Here is a 22,790-nt window from a genome sequence, read left to right on the forward strand (position 1 = left end):
ATGAAAGTGTTTCTTGATAAGTTAATCGCATCATCTGATTTATATATTATTCACTTCAGTAAGTAATGATTTGCTACCGCTTATAATTGAAGCCGAATACGTAGAGGTATTTACATGATTTAAATTATTTCTCAGTCTATGTTATCAATGATATGATAAATACTAGCATATTCTTTAGTCATTTATTTGTTCGTACTGAATTTGTATGGTTGGAAACGTATATTTAATTAAAACTATTAAGGCGAAGCTATCTTCGTTTGAACTACTGGTTTTTGTTTTCCCTCTTTCCTCTCTATCTACCTATCTCTTTCCCTCTCTTTCTCTCTCTGTATCTCCGGTCAGGCATTCTCTCATTTTGTCCCTTTTCCTTCAGTATTATTAAAAAAAAAAAAAAAAAAAAAGTTTCTTCATTGTTGAAATCAATATGGACTGGGTTTATATCTAGTTGACTGCCTAGATCGTTAGATAGATTGGTGTTTATTGAAATTTATTATTGTTATTATTATTTTACCCTTAGAATTCGTTCTTGTTATTGAACTCCTTATCCATTTTCGGTATTTATTATTTCCTGTTCAGCTTTTTGATGGCAAAAATAGTATATTAATGCTATCCTGAAACGGAACATATCAAAACAACGCCAGTAATGAATAAGTGTAAGTTTTTTGATTTTTGTTTTTTTTTTTTAAAAAAAATCTTGTAAATTTTATTAGTTTTATGGATACTAAAATATAGTTTGTTTTTAATTTTCTGTTGCAGTATTTAATGATTTTTCAGGTTTTGGATTTGCTGATAAAGTAGTAGATTAGATAAATTAAGCCTGTGTAAGCCTATGTTGACAATTTCTTATATTTCTTATAAGCTAATGTGCAAATTATTCTATTAAGCAATTAAACAAGCTAACTTATGAGGAATATACTAAAATAAATGCTTTAAGGCCTTTCAACACAGATTATTTTTTGAGAGGCCTATAGAAAACATATTGTACCATGGTTGTTAACCAGATTACTTTTATTTTGCTTGATGTTGATGCTAATAAAGTAAATTCAAGATTTCGGAGAAAATTTATAAAATTAACAAAATTTTGAGGAAAACGGTTTTTCACAAGGAATTGCTCAAGTGTTTTACTTTCATAATTTGGCCAGATTGAATATTGACAGTTCTTTTTGTCTTTTTGACATTGCTGGAGACATCAAAGAAAACACTTCGATCGTATTACAGGTGAAGTGTTGCTACTATTATTACTTCTATGTCTTCAGTGCGTTTCCGGATTTGGTGGAAGACGTGATTCGGCTGAACACATTGAGCAAGCTGCCGAAAAGGTAATTAAAGATATTTCTAGTTTTTGGCGGAGAAACTTCTTAGAAAATATGGGAACTGAGAAATATTGCCGAAAGAACAAAGGGATTTTTCAATATATGAGAGAAATTCATTCTATTTTTTCAGTTTATAGTTTTTTCAAAACGTCATTTTCATATGTCTATTACTAAGGTCCATGAAACATTTAATGAAATCATAAAATTAAAAACTTTTAAAACTTTGCCTTTTCTTTTTCAGAGAGCCTACAGTATTCATCGGATTGATACCTTAATTTTATTGATTTTTGTCGCTTTACTTGTTTCTATCGTTCTTACAACATGGTTTTTCAAGCATCATCGCCTTCGCTTTATCCATGAAACTGGTCTTACATTGTGTTATGGTTGGTTTTCTCTTCGTTTGTTTTTTCTCCACAAAAAACCTTATGATCACGTTCTCTCCAAATGAAATTATACAGCATATTTGTTTGTTAGAAAAATCGGATTAATTGTTTGAGTGGAGAATGTCCTATTCTCTTTTTTCTATTTGATTATAGCCTTAGTTATTATGGCTTTATGCAATTATTTCACTTCATTCGAAGTGAAAAAAAAAAAAAGAAAACCTTGTTGAGCTTTCCATATTTTTATTATTTTTAGGACGAATTTTGGATTGTCCTGTTTGATTTAGAATGTAAAACGGAGTTGCTTTCAGGTTTATTGATTGGTCTCTTATTGCGTTATACAAATATTGGGGTGATCGAAAGTCAAACGATAGATGTAATGCAGAAGAATGGATCTGTCGTACATGACCCACCAGATTATTTACGACTTGAGGTTCAGTTATTTACTTTCAAATATTCATGTGCTTGAACGAACTCTGTAAGCTTTCATTTTTAAAAGCTTTTTTAATTTATGCACCTCAATATTGCTTCGATATTTTTCATTCCATCTTACGCTGTGATACTTTACTTCATATATGCACCATATCAGAAGTCATCATATCATTTCATTCTGTTGATTTTTTTATTATTCATTTTATTCTAATCGATGTACCATTCAGTGAATGTTTTCATATTTTAGGTTGAACCAGCAAAAACGCAGAAAGTTCAGTTTCATTATGAACTGATAGAAGGTTTTTTTGGAGATAAGGACAAACAAAGTGAACGACATCTCGAACAAAAAGTATATTTAAATTTTCCTCAGAGCTTGCTCAATTTTTTTTTTCTGTTTATCTCTTATTGTGTCTGATCGTGATTGGCAAAGTTGGTGTTAATTATGCTTTCAGGCTGTATTTTCTCCAGAGATATTTTTCAACTTACTTCTTCCACCAATTATTTTCAATGCTGGCTATAGCTTGAAAAAAGTACGTAATTAATAATTGTCAAATTATGATTCACAGTAATTAAAGTGGTGACATTTTTTGTGGAATCTATAGAACTAATTCCGACTTTCTTGCTTAACTAAAAGTCATTACTCAGAAATAAGCTATGCTTTTATTCTCATGCGGCATACATTCAAAGACAACAAAGAAAAATCATTTATGATTCTGAAAATTCATGCGATCGGTGTTTTTAGCGACATTTTTTTCGGAATATTGGCAGTATTCTAACATTTGCTTTCGCTGGCACAACTATATCAGCTATAACTTTTGGGTACGTTCGTCCATATTTCTCTTATTCATTTGATTTTCGAAATTTTCTCTATCAGTGAATGAAAATGTATGGAAAGCTTGAATTATTCGTCATATTTCGAATCTTTTTACATTTTTCAGTTTTTTTTTATTTCCTACCAAATTTTTTTTTTTTTTTTTAAAGAATTATAATGCATTCGTTTTGCTGGTTGTTCTCTTCATCATTTACATTCAAAGAACTCCTTTTTTTCGGGGCGCTGATGTCATCAACCGACCCCGGTTAGTTTTTTTTGTGTTTTGCGAGGATTTTCTAATAGTTGGCATTGTGCAAAATTTCTTTGTCGATAATGTGAATTTAAAAAAAAAAAAGTGAAACAAATCTCTCGTGGAGCGTCTTTAATTGGTAATTAAAACAGAGATGATCGGTTAAAGACTAGAACAAGCAATTTCTCATAAAACTTCAAGCAAGTATACGAAAAGTACCAGTTATTATTACTTATTGCTCAAGGTTTCAAAAATAATTTTGGTTTTATTATTGTTAATATTATCTTGATCCGATTACTATTATTATCATTATGTTATTGCATAAAAAGTTGGTAAGCACGACCGTTTTTTCACCAATGTAAGATCTGTGCGACATATTCCAACTTATTGCTTTCTCAATACTAAGAAACAGTAGTGCGAAATGATAGTGTAGTGGTAGTGCTTTCAATACGAGGCACATAATAATTCAGGGTGGAGGCTCAGCTGATGCCTTCATACTTGGTAGCGTGTGCAAAAAAAAATACATTGTTGCCTTATTGGTCAGCACCATTCCGAATGTTGCTTTCTGAGGCAATGGTGTGACATTAACTGATAAATCCTACCTGAAAAGTAACTTAAGGGCTGGGAAAGTTAGGGTTCAGTGGTCCAAATAATTTAAGGGAATAGTTGAGGCATGTTTGCTTCTTTCTTCCATGAAAGTTATGTAGGGAAGGAGGAATTTTATTCTTTGGATCAGTGATACTAAAGTCCTTAGCAAGAAGGTTAAAAATTTGCAACATCATTAACATGTTTGAATATAATTAACATTTGATTTTTGACAGAATTGATTAACTTTCATTTCTGTTTGAATAAACTGAAACTTTCTTATAAGTTGTATTGCAACTTATTTTCTTTTAAAAGTTTTTCCTTTTTAGTAATTTTTTTCCAATTTTAGTATCAGTACTGGCTGTCTTCCAAGAGATGGAAGTGGAATCAGATCTGTATGCACTGGTTTTTGGTGAAAGCGTACTAAATGATGCTGTTGCTATTGTTTTATCAAGGTAAATTTACATTTCATTTTACTACCAAAAATGTGATTGTCTAATGTTGCTGCAATCCGAAATTTTAGCATGCAAGAGATCAACTGCAAGATAAATCTGAAAATCGGTAAAGAGCTTGATTCCTTTTCTTACTATGTGGGTCATTTAAAATGGCGTTATTTTTTGTTAGGATTAATTAAGCAACATTTTTTGGTAGTTACTGATATCAAAAAATGACTATATTAAGTCATTAATTTAGAATTTGTCAGCATTTGTCGAATATTAAATTTATCGAAAATGGTGTCTGTGTTCTACAGTAATTTTTTAAACTTGCCTGATTTCAGCTCAGTGGATAATTTTGCAGCTTCGGATAAATCATTCGATTTAGATGCTTTGTTTGCTGCTGTTATTGATTTTTTATCTGTTTTTTTCGGTATGTTTCTTTTTTGGCACAATTTGTTCGAAATTTACATATCAACATTAATATATTTGGTTATTTTATTTCTCTATTTCTATTATTCAAATCTTTATTATCGAAAATGCGAAGCCTGCATTTTTTCCGAAAATATTTAAAACTTTTCGTTTTACCCATTAAAGACTAAGATGATTTCTTGCCAATTTCAGGATCACTACTATTGGGTTCAGTTATTGGCTGCGCTACGGCTTTGATCACTAAAATGACTGAAATTAAAGAGTTCCCATTGCTTGAAGCAGCTCTTTTCATACTTCTTTCATATTTATCATTCCTTCTTGCCGAATTTGTTGAATTGACAGGTTTGTATGTCATTATTTGATAAGTTCCGAAATCAAGTGATTTTGCTAATTCATGCTTATTTGCATGATGATTACATACATTTTCGTCCTTCATATGTAGGCTGGCAAATGTTATAAATTACATTTGCATTGGATCAGTTATGGAGAGGGAAGTTTCTATGAATTATTCTGAAATTTTATGCCGCTTCAGGAATTGTGGCTGTTCTTTTTTGTGCCATATGCCAAGCTCATTATACTTACAATAATTTATCAGATGAAGCAAGAACTAGAACAAAGCAATTTTTCGAGGTATCTGTTGTAAAGAATTTATCGTTTTGCTAAAAACGTTTTTCAAAAATCACTGTAAGTGAAAAGTGATGATTGTACAATGATAGTATTATAGAATCGCCTAACTGAATAAATCATATTTCATATTCCAGAATGTTGCGACATACATAGCAGTTAGATGTAAGGCAGTAAAGTGCAGGTAACCGCGGAGAGAGTATTAATTTTTCAGGAAGTTTCATTCTTGATGGAAAGCTTCATCTTTTGTTACATTGGAGTAAGTGTTTTCGTATCACACAGTCAACAATGGAGTATTTCCTTTTTTCTTTGCACTCTGGTGAGATACTTTTTTGTTTCATTCTTAAATTTTTTTCTCTTTTCTAGTGGAACATTCTATATATCAACAAATAATAAAATTAAATATCTAAGCTTATTAAGAATTTCTTTGAGCTTACCAAAGAAAAGATTTTTTTTTTTTTTCTGCTTCCCTTTATCAATTTTCCTAATAGAAAAACAACAGTTTAAATGTTCAGTTCATTTTGATGTTAATGATTAAATCGTTTTAGTTCTTTACATAATATAGCATGTTTATATTTCTGGATTTTTATTTTTTATAAATTTATGCATTTAACGTGTCTTTTCACTTATTCATCTTTTTTAGCTTTCTGTATTTTTATCAAGAGCGGCCCATATTTATCCGGTTTCTGCCATGTTAAATATCCGTCGAAAACCTAAAATTCCACAGCGATATCAACATATGATGCTTTTCTCGGGTACGATTTATCATTTTCTCTTTCTTTTTTTTTTAAAGAAAACTGTTTAACTGTCAATTTTTTGCTTTAATTCCTCTGCTGACGAAATTGTTAATCAAGATTTTTTTCTGTATATGATTAGAATCTTCAAGTACAAATTCGGTGAATTTGTTAACTCAGTGCTTTAATTGAAGGATTGCGTGGGGCTATGGCTTTTGCACTTGCATATCGTAATACGTCAACAGATAATCGTCAGATTATGGCTACTACAACTAGTATGGTTGTGATCGTAACTGTCTTGTTCAATGGTGGTCTTACTTCTTGGTTTACTGAGTATTTGGGTATCAGGTCTCTTCATTTTTGTTCCTTTTGACGAAATTTGATAATTTTTTAAACTAAAGTAGAATTTGAGTACAAAATCTGAGAAGCAAATTGTCTATGCTGTGAAAAATAAGTAATGTTTGACGAGATGTTTTTCACTGGAATCATTGCTTTAGGCACGGTGTTGATGCTTATGACGACTCTCAGCTACAACTAAATTTGGTATTGTTTCATTTTTTTCTTGTTTTTTCAGGATGAAGTTGATATTCTAGTGATAATTTATGAAAATTTTGAAAAACAATATTTTCTCAGGGAAAAAGTTAGAATGCATATATCTTACTTGTGCCGTGTGCTAATTTAATGTTCTAATGTCTATTTCAATTTTAAATGTAGGATGATAGTCATCTGCAAGGTATGGATACATTATCGCGTGTCAGTGGACAAAACCCATGGGATAAAGCATTCCTTCCTCGAAAGTGGTACAACTTTGATGCATCGTAAGTGCTTTGTCTCTTACTGTCATTTCTTGTGATCCAAAGTTTTTTATCAAGCATTCAGTTACTTGAAAAAGAAAAAAAGTAGTGGTAATTCTTAAATTTGTTTACATATTCTATAACTTCTTTGGCTGTTGAGATTTTTCTAATTATGAAATTATTATTTGATTCATCCGTTTTTAGCTCTTATTTAACAAAAAATCATTTGCAGCTTTATGAAGCCATTCTTAACTAATGCAAACCCAACATTATTGGAGACTATGCCCTCATTTATGGCACCATTTGCGAAAATATTCACTACTAAGCAACAACTATCTATGGTATGTATTATTCGGAGTGGTAACTAGATTAAGCTTTTGAAAGGTTAATTAACAGGAAGACACTCGACAACAATTGAATTGGAAATTATTTTGTCTTACAATCATATGTTCTGAAGGCGGTAGAAAAGTACTTGCGTATGTGACAGGTGAAGTTCTGATGATAATTATTGACTACATCAAGCCGTAAGATTACATTAACCGTGAATTTTACTACTGCTGATATTATTTAGCAACACTCTATTAGTTGAAACTATTTTGACCGTAATTTTTTTCTTAAAGAATTCCGAATATATCTTTATGTCATACTTGACCGAATGTGTATATTCATATTTCTCTTGTTTATTGTTTTCTTCGCACCCAATATAATGAATAATCCTTTTCACTGGCTTTAAATGCGTGTTCATCTTTCATTTACTTGTTTCAGTATACACGAACAACTAATAATAATGGTGCAGTAAGCAATCAGTCTCCATCTAACGACAATCCATTTCTGCGGGTACGCTATTATAATTCACTCGATAGAATAGCGATCAACAACAGTTCCTCAAAATTATAGAAAAAAACATGCTTTATTCGGTGGTAGAGAGGTAATCCTTCCGACACCCCCTTTTTCTACTCCTTCCTAAAACATAACCCCAATAACACTAAATTTTTCTTTTTTATCAGTAGTATCTTTAAATAATGATAGAGACATTACACAGTCTTAATCGTATGATAAGCATATACAAGTGGCACTTGAATCAAAATTCCCAAATTTATTAATTGCTTTATAGTCACTAACTTATAGTGCAACGTGACAGAGCAACTGTGACCTCATCAAAATAGTTTCACATTTTAGTGTTTTGAAGTTTGATAAGTAGGTTAGATTTCGAAGCATCAAAGAAAATTTCTATTCTAAAATTCGGTGACAAAAACTTGTCTCAATATTAGCAAGCGATGACATTTTCTACTACTGTCCCGCAGTTTTGAAATAAAGATGTTATATTTACACGCTTGCATATACAACTTTAGACTTTGAAATACAGTGAAATGGAGAAGCACGGAGTGCATAATTTCCTTACCAAAACAATATTTTACTTTTACACTCTGACTCCATTTGCGCTTATGAAATGTAAATTTATGGATAAATTAAAATAGTTACCAATTTAAAGGACTAAAGGGTCCTTTAAATTGATATTTTTTCGAAATAACGCCAGATGAAGCTAATGGATAATGTCGAAATGTTTTAAATGCAGAAAACAAGAGCATTTGTAGAAAAACTTTGTTTCAGCCATTGGAAAATAATGCGGCTATTGATGAAAATAAATGATTGAAAAATATCTCCGAAAGAGGCAGAAATTATTCATTGGAGTTCTCTTTTTGCAACTACAGCTTAACCGTCCTTTTTTATGCACTTGTTACTCATTTGTATTTATTTTTGTTTCAAATTTCTTGATTGAACAAAATTTAATTTTCAATTCGTTGAGAACTGAGATAGAGTGCTCTGAGAGATAGATTCACTTATGCACTCACTATATGATGTGATACAATCAAGGATAGAAGCACATCAATTAATAGAGACGATTTGGCAGAAAGGTCATCAAAAAAAAAAAAAAAAAAAAAACGGTTTGACAGATATAATTGTTGAAGGAATCAGAACTTTGAAATCTGCTTGTATATTGTTTTGCTTGCTAATTGCTTTTTGTTTTCTATGTTTTTTTTGCAGCTATAGATGCATATAACCGGTGTTCACTAACTTTTGTTTATCCTTTCATTCTGGTATCAAGAAAAAAAAAACCCCATTTAATCAATGATTGTGATGAATGAAGCGAAGCAGTATTAGAATCCATGTAAATTATTCTCAACCATTACAAGTACATGTCAATTCTGAAAACTCTTTTCCGAATCCTAATAAGTTCCTGAGTCTTACTTTTGTTCAGTATCATTTTTGTTGTTTTACAGTCGCAGGTTTTTAAGTTTGAGAAGACCATATTAATTAACTCGGGATTTCTTTCGAGAGTAACGATAGGCGTCTTTGGAAAGGTCTAGCACTTAACGTAACTTTCAGTTCTATAAAATGTAACACCGCTGTTCCTGATTTTATCTTTACATTCCAGAACATTTCTTTTGCAGTTTCCTCCACTATTAAAACCCCCAACAACTTCGACCGTTTTTGTAATGTATGTACTTAACGATAAATATGGGTCGTTTTAAGCTTCGCCTTTTCGGGTACTTAGTAATGATTTGTCCTAGCTTTCGTTATGCTTTCCCGTGCAAGCTGTAAACTTATTTTATTGCTTAAGAAAACCGCTAATTTCTCAAATATATACATTACTCTGTGTAATATATAATTTAATAAAATTTTATAAACATATGTTATATTTGCTCACAGAAAGACACTACACTAAAAATAATTATAAGGGTAATCATTGAAGAGTTCCATAACATTTTGGTTCCTTAATTCTGCTGTTTCTTATACATTAGCCTAGTCTAATTATATTCTAATTTTACTGTTTCTAGCATCTTTAAAATAAACAGAAGCTCAAAAACTTTGGGACAGAAAGGCAACTTATTGACTTTTCAACTGCTGCTCTTCTTTTTCCAACTCATTTACTCGACGTCTCAGTCGTTCAGCTGCCTCTTTATGTTCACGAGCATGACTTTCATGTTCTTCTATTTCACGTTCCATTTCTTTGCGCAAATTTTTATACTGCATTTGTAGTGACTTCAGCTGTTCTTTTTCCTGGAAAAAAGTTAAATTTCCTTATTTTTGTCATTCTGAAATATGTAGACCAAGAGTTATAAATATACAAGACCCGTTCCAAGAATATTTACACATAATAGTTTCACACGTGCCATCATTGAAAAATAGGACCGGATGCACGATCAGTTATCGTGGTTAAAATGCTTTCGAAATAATTAACAATCTTGGAGCTAATATGATAAAGTGCACAGTATAAGTCTGAAGAACAATAAAATGACATAACATTTTTACCAGATTTTTGAAATATTCCTCCTCGCGTGCAGCTTGTCGTTTTCCGAAAGCGCCACCAGCATCACGTATTGATCCGCCAGCTCCGCCACCCTAAATATAAGTAAACTGAAAAACTATTTGGAAATAAACATTAATGATCAAGGAGACTTTTTCTTTCATTCTTCGTTCAATACGAAAAAAAAAGGAAGGTTAAAAAAAACTACTGAATAGATATATAATAGTTGCAGGCTGTGAGAAAATTTCTCAGTTATCTACAAAGGACTTCATCTCGTCTCGTCATATGTCTATTCTAAATAGCTTTGCCGAAATATTTTGACACACAATTAATAAAATCCCCACCTTTCTCATGCTTTTATTTGTGTTTAAGAGAGTAATAAAATGATAGAAACTATCAGTTTTGATAACTCTTTACAAAAAAAAAAAAAAAAAAAAAAAACGACTCTAATGAAATCCGTACTAGTTGCTAACTAGTTGAGATGACCAAAAATTAAAGGAACCTTTCCACTGCCACTTCCGAGATCACCCACTTGACTGAAACCTCGTTTTATAGACCTGCAAGAAAAATATTACAAATCCTAGTTACTAACCAAGATAAAACCATATTAATGAAAAAAAAAAAAAAAAATCGATAAGCTTTCAGACAACAAAATGACAACTCCAGTGTAGCTGATTACTGGAATCTTTCTTTAATTGATATATTAAGATGACAATATTTATACAATCCAACCACAATCTCCAAAATATTAACAAGTAGTCTAGCATAAGACAGACTATCAGTAACCTGTGCCTTTCACTAGATTGGTGTCAGCACCTATGATATGAGGGATCAACTTAAGATGGACTACAAGGACAAAGCTAACATGGAAAGTATCGCATTCTAGGGGACAGAGAAGAGACACTTCAAATATTCTAATTTTTTGAATGAAAAAACTATTTGAAGAAAAAAAACTCTCACCGAGAAAGACCAATAGCAAATCGTGATGAATGCGTAAGTGTCATTGCCTGGAATTACATCAAATTTAAAATAACTTGCTAAATTCCTAATAATTAACCATAACTGATACGACAATAAAAGAATTAATCAATTTGAATAACTTGGAATAGCATCAACAAAAGCAAACATTCTATTAAATTATTATATAACTCTTCAGACCGCTAAAGAAGCATCCGATTGAAATAAAGCATCAGCTGAAGCGAATAAACTTATTGATAAACATAATGAGGAAATGAAATAAAGGTAGGAAATCGTCTAAAAAAATCGAAGCTATAAATCCTACATGCCTGGATGAGATCGTGATTTTCAAAGCGTCACGGCAAATGAGTTATGAGATGAAATGGGTAAATCAGGGATTGGATGGGTAGGTAGTACTTGTTTTGTTGTTAGTTCGGGTAAGGTTAGTTCAGAAGAAGGACTAAGGAGAAAAAAAAGGAGTAAAAGAAGAAATATAAACAGTTAAGCTGAGGAAACAAACAACTGAATTATTATTTTAAATTGAAATGATAACATACTATTTATTATGGAATGCTAATTAAAATATAAGTTTTTCGATTCTCAAGTGATACTGGTGGAAAAAAAAAAAAAAAGAGAAAAAACGATTCATAATTAAAACACAAATTTAATTATGGAAGGAATTCACAAATTAATTACTTTAGTGGTTAACTTTTTAAATTGATTAATCATTCGATTAATGCAAATTCTCATACTGTTATGTTATGATATATATGACTGTGCTTATTTCGATTGCAGATTTTCGTAAAAAATACCCGAATCCCCGTACTGTATCCCTCACAACATTTATTATGTTAATTTAACCGAGTGCATTTAAATAACATTTTAGTTTTAGATAAAACTTTTTCACATAACATGAATAACAAGAAACGATATACCTTAATAGATTCCAAATGTCAAAAATGTCTTTCATATCTCCGGATGATAATCATAAACCAATAGGGGTTAATGCTATGACAGATACAATTGTTATTGTAAACATCGATAACATAGCAACAACTTCAACTTTTCTTATTTTCTTCTAATTACTTCATTGCATTAGATTGACAGTTCTTATATTTTGATCAACTCGAAACATTACACAATTTCAATTTGTTCAGAAGATTTTGCGAATACAAAGAAACTAATTCTATAATTGATAAGATTAAGAATGACCATCAGGATTTCCAACTACTATTGCTTGATGATTTAACATAATGCAACTCTGTAGTATTTTCAATTTACCTGATAAACATAATAAGTAATCAAATTTTTAATAAAAAACTAATCTTTTTTTTTTTTTTTCATTTCATCTGAAAATACGGAATCAATTTATTCTATGGGGTAGAAAATTTCTATGAAATTAATTGCTATAATGTAAATAAATGAACATGAAGCATTGAAGTAGCAATTGAAGTGCTGTAATCATAAGAAGAAAATTTCTCAGAAGTCTTAAGTAACATGAAAAAAGAATAAAATTTTATTAAATTTTGTTGTTTGGGAAACTATGAATCGGTTTTAACTTATCAAACATATATGTTTAGTGCTAATTAAAAAAAAAATAGTTGAAATGATTTTTAATAATTCGAATTTTTTCAATTTCTTATTTAATGGCTTAGAATTAAATACAAAAGCATAACATTCAACATATATACATAGTTTCAAAGTTGAAAAAATATTTTTATTTCTTTAAAAAATTAAAAGAATAATCGACATTAAAAAGTCAATTATAAAATTAAATGATACATTCATTCAAAGGTACATTTACTGTTGTTATGGGATTAATTTCAATTTTTAATTCTTTATTGCTTGTATCTTCAATTTCACGCAGTGCAATTATGATCTGTTTCTGATTCCCTATGGGTATGGGTATTTTCTCTGTAATCGAATATATTTAAACTATTCGAAAAATGTTTATTGTTGATGTTGCTCTCTTCAGCAATTGTAGTTTGGCCGGAAGTATCAGCTGAGAAAAGAGTAAATTGATGAAAATTGGTTAAAATGACATTTTATTATGAACTGATAAGTGCACATATGTGACAGTGTCATCCGTATCGAGATTAGATAAGTTTTATTTTGTTCTGAAACAATGCAAAACAGAAAGTTGAATCAAATGATGAATGTGCCATAGATATAGTGAGAGATGAATTTTTCTAAATGACAAAAATGTTCAAATGGAAGTCTTTTATACTAAGGTTAGGTTAGTTGGAATTAAAGACTAAAGGGTTCAAACACTGTTTAATTCACAATGCTCTCATATTTTCTTCTCTTAAACCCTTGTGACAGTTTATAAATGTTCATTTAAACTCCCGAAGAAAGTGTGATAGTAACACGTAACTAAGTTTAATGTTCACATTGTTATTTTGAATACATCTCAAGAAGCTTTCATCATTCCAATAGGTATAGACTAACATCATAAAGAATGAGATTCTCATCATTTTCCAATCATTTAATTTAGTGCATTTAATTAAATCGACTGATAATCTCACTGATGTAACTTTACTGGACCAACGAATCACTTAAAATATTTTAGCTTTGATAATTAATTATTACTTTCTGGCATATATTCATAACCATTCTTGCTATTACAGAATTTCAACTTGAGATGAAACAATTTGATGTTTAAAAGGATGAAGCAAATTTTAAAAGTTAGACAACAGAATGGAAATCATTGAATTACTGGCATTGAATATCAGTGAGTGATAAAATATTTTAATTCAATAGTGCCTTTTGTATTATTTGATAAAATACACATAGAATTATTTGCATATTATAAAAATTTTTTAATTTTTAATTTTGGTTTAATTGATAATTACAAATATATTAGCTTATTTCCGATATTTATTTCTAACACTGCAAAACATTTTAATTACTTTTCAACTGATCATATAAAATTCCACCTTTTTTTTGTTGTTACAATTAATTGTTTTAGTCTAAGGATTAAATTGGTAATATTTTATGCATATGATTGTTTCGTAGTTGTAATTTCATTATTATTTGAGTGCTGATTGCAATTTCTGTTTGTTGCAACATTTTCTTTTTCAAAATTTTTTCCTCCAATTCAATTTATTGTGACATTTTTCTTTTTCCGACGAATTTGATAAAAACAATTATCAAATAAATCAGCCATTTACTGTTGAAAATTTTGCGGAAATCAAATAATAAGTTATTATTACCTTTTTTGTTTATCATTTATCATTGATATATTTCATCAGTTTCTTTTGTTTGTTTTCACTAAATCAATGCTAAAAGATTGAATTTTTAGAAATTTTGAAGTTGTTTAAGAAACACTTACTTTAACCAGAAATTACTTTAACTAGAAGTGTCATATAGAGAGAGAGTAAGCGGATGAGAATATTATTTAAGTGAAAGTAATACTTTACTAAATGAATTAGTTACTATTGAAAAAAATCATGTATAATTAAAAAGATCATGTTAATTAAAATGAGCTCAAAATGATTAAATAATAATAATAGGAGCTATTGTTTTTATAAAATTCATTGTTTAATTATCCAAGTGATCTAAATTGTAAGATTTAAGTCATTTTTAATAGATAAAATATAAAGTAAAAAATACTTTTGAAGTTGAAATAAAATGATTAAATAATGTCAATGGTTTATTATTTTATCACTTGCTTAGCAGTTTGATGCGTAAAAGCTATTGTTATAATTATCCAAAAGATGTTGACTGGACGAAGAAGATTATTTGATGAATAATAATATCAAATAAAGATCAAGTTTTTTTTTTTTTTTTTTTTGTTAGTAAAAATGATTCAAAATAATTAAATGATGTTGATGAATCATCAGTTTTAGCTTCATTAGCATTTTATGCTTTATTATTAACATTTTGTTTCAAAATATTTGCATTAAAATTTTCAATTACTTATTTCTTTTTCAATTGCTCAAATTTCAGTTGTTTGCACCATTTTTTTTTCGTTTTTTTGATGTTTTTCTTTCCTCTTTTCAATATTTCCATTATGTCCTAAATTCTCGATTAAGTGCTGCTGGACTTAATGTCTCGAATATCATAGAGTGATCAAAGTTGCAAATGATCTTTTGAACATCTAAGCAAAGCAGAACTTGTGTATTGACCAATTATTAAAAAAATTTCTTAATTACCAAATATTAAAAATGATTGTGCAATCTTTTCATGATGATTAAAATTTTTAAAGTTTCTAAACCAAAAATCTGAACTTTCTCTTTTTACTATAAAATTATATAACAAATTAAAAAGTGCTATCATTACGATTATCAATGTTATCAATTAAGAGTTAGTTGAATTTCTCTTTCAAAATGGTACAGATAATGTTTAAAATAAAATACTATTTTAATTGCTTTTAGTGCAATCATTTTTTTTTATTTATTCTCAGATTTTTAATTAGATTTGATAAAAATGCATTAAGCAAGTCAATGCCATGAATATTTCAACTTTGAGATTCTAAGCGGACTTTATTGATCTTATTTTTATACAAAATAATCAAATGCTTCAATTCGCTTTAATTTCAATATATTATCTATTATCTGATAACGTTATCATCAAAAAGAAATACGACTCATTTATTTACTTTTCGAAATGATCACCTTATTTCATATTTATTTGAATAAAGAGATGTTTTTGCTTTTGTAAAACTTTAGTCTGCATTTTTGTTTTTCTAAAAAGTGGCAAATTAAATGAAGATAAAAGTCAATATTAATATAACAATTGTGGAAGATAATGTAAAAAAGTCATTTAAATTTCTTTTGTGTAAATTAAGTAAACTATTCGAATTACACATCAATCTTTATTATAAATGGTTGGCTTTTACAAAATTTTAGACTGTATTTTCTTTTTTTTTAAATTTGAAAAGAGATATCAAATGAAGATAAATATCATTACTAGTAGAATAATTAATATACTTAAAATTAGTAAGTATTTCAAAATTTGTTAGCTCCTTATGATTTTTTGGTTACAGTATCAATTAGCTATTATATATATAATCACAAAAGTGAACCAACAAATTATTATAGTTGAATGATGATTTAACAGTGCCTTCAGTAGGCTTATAAAAATAAATGGCAAATTTTTGGCGTTGTCAAGTTTACCTTTCACGTAACTTTTCACGTAAATAAGCCAAATCCAAACAGATAAATATCATTTTGCAATAGATGAAAGTTTATTTTTTTCTTTCAAAATTATGATTAGTACCATATTCATTCCAGGTACACATTTTACGCGAGCATTCACCATCAATTGTTGGTACTAATGTTGTGGAGCAGAAAAATTGCACTGATGAGCTTGATCCGCGGAATCGGATCGGAAGCGGATTGTATATTCCAGCCGTAAAATCATCTTCGTACTGAAATGACCTTGAACTTTTCCGCAGAATTATTTCTTTCAATTTACTCACTTCTAATATCTTTTTTTTTTTTTTTCTATTATTTTGATAAAATTTGATAAATAGCAATGATCCTTTCATTCATTTTAGAATCAAAAATAAAATTAAACCATTTTTGAATTTCATTTAATCGAACTCTAATTACTGATGAACAAAAGCAGATTTGCTACTATCTGAATTAATTTGAGAAAAACAAAAAATTTTTTGTATTATCAAAGGTCAGAGAAATTAACAATGACAATGTCAGTAATTGTCTTTGATTTATGAAAGCTTTAGCTTTTTTCTTATCCTTAAAATGATTAATTTCTATTAATTAGTTTTAATTGTGATAATAAATTACTCCTTTCTATTTAGAAACGAATTCAAAAACTCAAGAAGTGATTGTTTCCCATTTCGCTTTCAATTTATTCTCTCCATCTCCGGGAGAAACTTTTGCTAATTTGAATAATTTACCTGTACATGCTCGAATAAGCTTGGCTCCAAGGTACAACCATTTTCATCAATGATAAGATACGGTTCTGTATTTTCCTTATCACTTTTCACTGTACAATTGGCAACATGAAGACAGTAACCTTTTTCTTTATTACATTTTATTTTATAATACAGTTCTGAATTCAAATTTGTACCTAAAAAATTAAATCTTTAAGAAAAGCACCGAATTTTAAATTGAATTATCAAAGTTTCCTTAATAATATGCGTCCAGGATGGTGATCAAATTTGTAAGCACAATTTATTAAATTTAAAGTGATACAGTGAAGACCGAATGTAAATTTAATTTTATTTTTTTTCAAACTCAAAATGTTAATTAATGAATATATGAGAATAGGCTTGAAGTAAGAAATTATTTTAATATTACAAGCATTTTTTTTTTTTTTTTTTTGAGTATTCATGCTTCTAATGAAATAATTAGCAGATGCTATGTTCTTCATTATTTAAATTAAGAATCTAAGAAAGTAAAGAAAAAAAATAATTAAAAATGAGAATTTCAAATTTCTGAAAGCAAATTTATTGAAATAAATTTAAGCAGTGCTAACCCGAAATTTCTTCACCGTTTGGTCCACCGTTATGTACAGAGAATCTACAATTCGTTTGCGGACGATGAACTCTGCTGATCGATTTTTCCGGAATTTTTGCTGCTAATATGAATGCAAATAAATATGATAGCACATATAGTATCGATGAAGTCATTCGTCTACAAAATATTGGCATAATTAATCTTAATTTACAGTATATCAATATTATATTATCATTAAATTTAACATTTCTCAAATCTCTCTTTCTCTCTCTCTCTCTCTCCCTCTCTGTTAATATATCAAAATATTTAAAAACATTAGCATTTCCATTTTTTAGTGATACATACTAAATTCTTATAGCTTCTCAGCATACTTTTAATCCTACTGATTTAATTTCAATAAAGTTTTCCATCAAATTAAACTTATAGAAAGTTAGAATTACTTGATTAGTTGCCTTTAGGAATAAAAAATTCAGATTTTTGCGCTATTTGCTTACCTCTTGCAATCAGAACTTTTCATTAGTTTGCAAAAAACTGTAATAGTGAAAAAATAAATAAATAATAAATTAAAATGTTTAACTATTTATGCTAAAGAAAATTTTACTGGTAAGATAGCAATGAAATAATACTTTTTTCTTTTTTCATCTGCAAGAAAAATTAAATAGTTTTGTTCACAGAAAGCTTTATTTCAAACATTCAAGATGATATCGATATAAATCATAATCAACTTGTGGAAGAAAAAGAAGAAAAGGCATTTGTAAAATTCGAATAAAATTTTAAAATTTGCAAGAGACAAGAAATCTTCTGCTCACATGTGGTTATCAAAGAGAAAATTCATCATAAGAGAAAGAGAAAAAACTCGATGAATTCATTTAATGCATTATAAGCAGTTGATTTTTTCTCTGGGTAATTAATCTGTTTTAATTTTCATAAACTTCTATAATTTCCATTTGATCAAAACATCTACCGGAAAACTGATTAATACCGGAAATGTTATATACATGTATTTTTACAGTGCATGTATGAAAATAATTTCGTGCTATTCTTCAAGGTTATAAAATTGTAGAGTGAAATTTGTGTAGGAAAATGATAATATTTACCACCATATTCATTCCTTATCATTCTAGTTGATAGGAAGATAATTATGGATTGATAATATTATCAAACAGGTTAAAATTTTTAGATGATACGTTTGCATAGGCTGTTTACATACACTTAAAAATTTCAACAAAGTTATAATTGAATTTGTGATAAACTTGAGTAAAAGCAATTACAATGTTGCTGATCAAGACATTTAATATTAGATAAAAGAAAGTGAGCGTGGAAATTTTGGTAGCTGTTTCGATGTTCAAAGAGGATAGAAAAATAATCCCGGAAATTTGGGTCACTGGGTCGTGTATCCAACCATTGTATCACCATCATCACAAAGATGGCATTCGTTCCTTTTTCAACGCATATTTTATTTCTTTTTAGTTTTTTTTTCCCCTAAACTAATCATTCTGCTTTGACTGAGAGTTTTTCTTTTTTTCTTTTTTTTTTTTTTTTTTTTTTTTTTTTGCAATATCTCAATGAAATATGTGAGAGAGAAAATGTGTCATTGTGCTTTATAGATAAATCACTCAATAGCTAATTTTTTCCATTAATAAATCATAATTTGAAATGAATGACACATCCATTAGAGGTAGAGAAAGCTGGATGAAAGGGAAGACCTACCACTGCACTGTTCCCATTATTCCTTCTTATGTGTCATTTCTGTTCCCATTATTCCTTCTTATGTGTCATTTCTAATTGGAATTATTATCATTCTATTGCTTACTAATTGATATTTTTTAAAAAAGAATAATTGAAACAGCAATGATAAATTATTCATTTTGTGTGTGTGTGTGTGTGTTTTTAAAAGAAGAATGTTTTCTACATTCTGTAAAAAAATTTTTCAAATTTTGTTTAAATGAGTCAAAAAAAAATAGCTTGCCATGCTTGTACACGTCAGACACAAATGACTAATAGCTTCAGAAGAAATATCAAAATTCCTTGCATTTTCAGCTTTTACCTCCATTGTCACATGTGTTAGGTTTTTAGTGTGTTAATCAAAAATTTCAAATTTATCATGCCTAAAAGTTAGAAGGCGGAGTTCAGTCTAAGGTTCTAGTTAGATACTATAAAATAAGATATTTTAATAGTGAAATTTTATGAAATAGCAATAAATGAAATGCAATGCATGTACTGTGTTTTCTTTTATTGATATTTTCAGTTCTAAAAGGTAATGGTGAATTCATGTCTTCTTTCTTTTCTAAATTATAATTTTTATTACGTATTAGGAGTTAAAAATAAATTTATTTGTAAAAGAGTTCTATGAACTTTGACATATGCGCCTCTTTTCAGAAACAAATAGAGCAGTTAAATTGCAGTGGATGTATCAGACATTATTCATTTTTTCAAGGTTCCTAGATAGTACCTCCAGATACCGTAGTATATGAAATATATTAACAATTTAAAAAATTTTTGGAATGCTCTACAAATTCAATTTTAGTTAACGGTGTATTTGCATTGGATGAATATATTACTGTTGAATGTTTACAAAATGGTTTGAAAATTAAATTGGAATTGAATAATTTACAACGAAAAATAAAAATATATGTATGTCATTCACATTATGTTTGCTATTTAAAAAATTATTCTAGATTTTAAGAAAGCTTAGCACTGAGCGGAGTTGTGTAACATTAATTTCAATTACAAATAATTTGAAATATTAAAATATTTTGAAGGAACCAATGAAACTTGTATTTATCGGCACAAATTACACCAAAACATGTGAAATGGAAATGGATTCAGGTTCACAACCGATCAGTATACTGATACCGAAAGTTTGCTTATCAAATGATACAATACAAAAAGTTATTATTTCTTAAAGTATAATTCTGAAAGCTTCATGTAATGAATATGCGTCATCCTTAGAGAACCAAGTAATAGAAAAATTTTTTGAAATTTATTAAATAATTAAAATGATACGGCGGTTATTTATTGCATTGGCAGATATATTCAATACGTAGTACACAACATTGAAAAGTTTAAATTTGTTAAGAAATAATGATATAATTGCAGGTTTTATTGACAGCTGATAGTAAAATAATTCATAAATTCGAAATTTCATGTGATCAAGTGTTGAAAGTATGTTTTTTTGTCCCAATTTTGTTTTTAACTTTAATTTCATTGCTTAGTTTATTCATTTATTTATCTAATTTGCTTAGTTTATTTATTTATTTATTTATCTAATTTCGCTTTTTAAACTAATCTAATCTTTAGAATAAATTATCACTATCAATGTATATGATATTAAAGATGATGATTCCTCATTGATTGTTTTAATGACCTATTCCTATTTTTTTATCTATAATTCTTTTATAATCTCATTATTTCCATTTAGGATATTATCATAGCTGCTGATCTTAATGGCGAATCAATTGAGATAAATTCATCAGTACAAATTGGTTTTGATCTCAGTTTAATGATTTCCTCGAAACATAGTAAATATTTCAAACAATTTATTCTCAAATATTACATAAAGAAATTTAGTGTTACAAAAAAAAAGTGAATCATTCATTTTTTTCAATAGTAGCAAAACAGAAAAGATTGTCTCGAAAAAAAAAAAAGAAATAATATAATTTTACTTTTGAACGAAATTTTTCTTATTTTCAAGAATTTAAAACTTTCATAAGTTTAGACAGCAAACTTTTTTACCCTAATTTTTCAGTCCCATTTCGTATTGTTGACTGCTGGACAGAACAAAATAATCACAGGGCTAATTTTTTAAAAAATGGTATCCCAGAAAGAGATTCTCGATCAGTTCCACTCTGTCAGTTATCAAACAGAGCAAATAATTTTGAAAGCAATATTAATCCATTGAACAAATACAGTAATTTTCAACAATCTTCCATCAATCAAATCAGCAAAGTGTGGCAAATTTGGCTTCGTCTTGGCTGGGATATTATGCCTGATAGTCGACAAAAAGCACTTCAACAATTACTCCGCACCAAGCCACAATTGCAGTGGAAAGCTATTCCCGATTTCTTATTTGATACCAAGGATTTCTTATCACCAATAACAATATATCCAATTATGATTCAATGTTCCATTTCACCTTTATCGGTAAATGATTGGCTAATCGTGATTTCAATCATTATTTAGTGGAATAAAAATAAAATTATTATGAATTGTTGATATTAATATAATCAATATTAATAACATTAAAATATTGCATGAATATTGGTATAATCTTATTAATATTCACACCTTTTTCCAAAATTCTATTACTCTTTTCCTTGTTATTTTTATACTTAAAAAACTTTAACACTTTATGTTAAGCATACATCTTTCCAATTATAGTAATGTTATCAAATAAGGTAGCTTAAATCTAATAATTGATTGCTAGCTATTAAAACCTCAAAAAAAAAAAACTATTAATTAGCATTAATTAGCGTTTTCAATTTTTATATAATTTCGAATTGTTTTTATTGCAATATCAGCATAGCTTTTAGACTGCTTTATTTGAATGCTGGAAATTGAAAATTAAAGTATTGAAGGCTAATTATATATAATGAAAATATTTCAGTTCAAACGAACTTCAGGAATTGCTAGCTTTGGTCCAATTGGTGTATTTATACCACAATTTTATTTTCTTGAAGATTTCTTGTTTTCGTGTTGCCCAGTGGAAACAACAATAGCTTATTCAAATTTACTTCGACATCTTGCCCAAAAAAAGTTCTTTTGTTCGAAAGTAATTTTCTTGCTGTTACTTTCCATTACCTCTACTTATTCATTCAAGATGAAGAGGTTGAATATACTAAAATTTCTTTGAAATGTTATTAATACCTTTCATTTTTTTTTCTATTTCTCTTGCAACTTGATAAATATATATTTCAAAAAAAAAAAAAAAATAATAATAAAAGTGAATTTAGCAATAAGAATTAAACATTAAAAGATTTGAATAAACTAATCTCATTTTCAGGTTTCAATTACCACTGCTTTATTAGTCTCACTCGCATCATTTGCGATCGCTGTTTGCTGCACTGCAATAACTTTTAGCATTCGATATAAAAATTAAAATAAAAAATAAATGAAATGAATGTTATGCAATTATTTGATGATTCATTATTTTTCACTTATCAAACATCTAAATGTTGTGTAAAAAAAAAAAAGAAAGGAAAGAAAAAACAAAAAACAAAGTGAGATGCTGCTTATTGATAACTGATGACTATTTTTAATGGAACATATTTTCAAAATCCATCTGTGTTTTAAATAAAGTTAAACTATGC

At 28.5% G+C, this 22,790-nt stretch overlaps 4 protein-coding genes across 7 annotated transcripts; 2 read left to right on the plus strand and 2 right to left on the minus strand.

Moving 5' to 3' along the window:
- Positions 1 to 643: 643 nt before the first annotated feature.
- Bma-nhx-5 (sodium/hydrogen exchanger 3 family protein) lies at positions 644 to 8,439 on the plus strand (the record flags this gene model as incomplete). Its single annotated transcript, XM_043075649.1, has 20 exons — positions 644 to 653; positions 1,219 to 1,319; positions 1,555 to 1,696; positions 2,005 to 2,126; positions 2,373 to 2,474; positions 2,578 to 2,655; positions 2,868 to 2,944; positions 3,107 to 3,201; positions 4,121 to 4,226; positions 4,550 to 4,638; positions 4,830 to 4,979; positions 5,170 to 5,267; positions 5,476 to 5,580; positions 5,905 to 6,016; positions 6,190 to 6,343; positions 6,493 to 6,538; positions 6,710 to 6,813; positions 7,022 to 7,130; positions 7,555 to 7,626; positions 8,401 to 8,439. The coding sequence occupies 20 exons, from the start codon at positions 644 to 646 to the stop codon at positions 8,437 to 8,439; spliced, it is 1,911 nt and encodes a 636-aa protein (XP_042931583.1).
- A 1,239-nt stretch (positions 8,440 to 9,678) lies between these two features.
- On the minus strand, positions 9,679 to 11,103 carry Bm1847 (Mitochondrial ATPase inhibitor, IATP family protein; the record flags this gene model as incomplete). Its single annotated transcript, XM_001898394.2, has 4 exons — positions 9,679 to 9,852; positions 10,105 to 10,194; positions 10,602 to 10,656; positions 11,060 to 11,103. The coding sequence occupies 4 exons, from the start codon at positions 11,101 to 11,103 to the stop codon at positions 9,679 to 9,681; spliced, it is 363 nt and encodes a 120-aa protein (XP_001898429.1).
- Positions 11,104 to 16,244: 5,141 nt separating this feature from the next.
- Bm4164 (Uncharacterized protein) lies at positions 16,245 to 17,654 on the minus strand (the record flags this gene model as incomplete). The annotated part of the gene is made up of 3 exons (XM_001898395.2): positions 16,245 to 16,427; positions 16,920 to 17,092; positions 17,501 to 17,654. 3 exons carry the CDS (start codon positions 17,652 to 17,654, stop codon positions 16,245 to 16,247), a joined length of 510 nt encoding a protein of 169 aa, XP_001898430.2.
- A 2,595-nt stretch (positions 17,655 to 20,249) lies between these two features.
- Positions 20,250 to 22,579, plus strand: Bm337 (Uncharacterized protein; the record flags this gene model as incomplete). Of its 4 annotated transcripts, none has more annotated exons than XM_043075651.1 (6): positions 20,250 to 20,372; positions 20,581 to 20,646; positions 20,903 to 21,002; positions 21,230 to 21,624; positions 22,088 to 22,252; positions 22,484 to 22,579. In XM_043075651.1, the coding sequence occupies 6 exons, from the start codon at positions 20,250 to 20,252 to the stop codon at positions 22,577 to 22,579; spliced, it is 945 nt and encodes a 314-aa protein (XP_042931585.1). The 4 variants fall into 4 exon arrangements, with proteins under 4 accessions (XP_042931585.1, XP_042931584.1, XP_042931586.1 ...); XM_043075650.1 differs by having other exon boundaries at positions 20,250 to 20,342; XM_043075652.1 differs by lacking the exons at positions 22,088 to 22,252; positions 22,484 to 22,579 and having other exon boundaries at positions 21,393 to 21,580.
- Positions 22,580 to 22,790: the final 211 nt, after the last annotated feature.

Source organism: Brugia malayi, assembly GCF_000002995.4.
Source record: "Brugia malayi strain FR3 genome assembly, contig: Bm_v4_ChrX_scaffold_001, whole genome shotgun sequence".
NCBI classification, from domain to species: domain Eukaryota; kingdom Metazoa; phylum Nematoda; class Chromadorea; order Rhabditida; family Onchocercidae; genus Brugia; species Brugia malayi.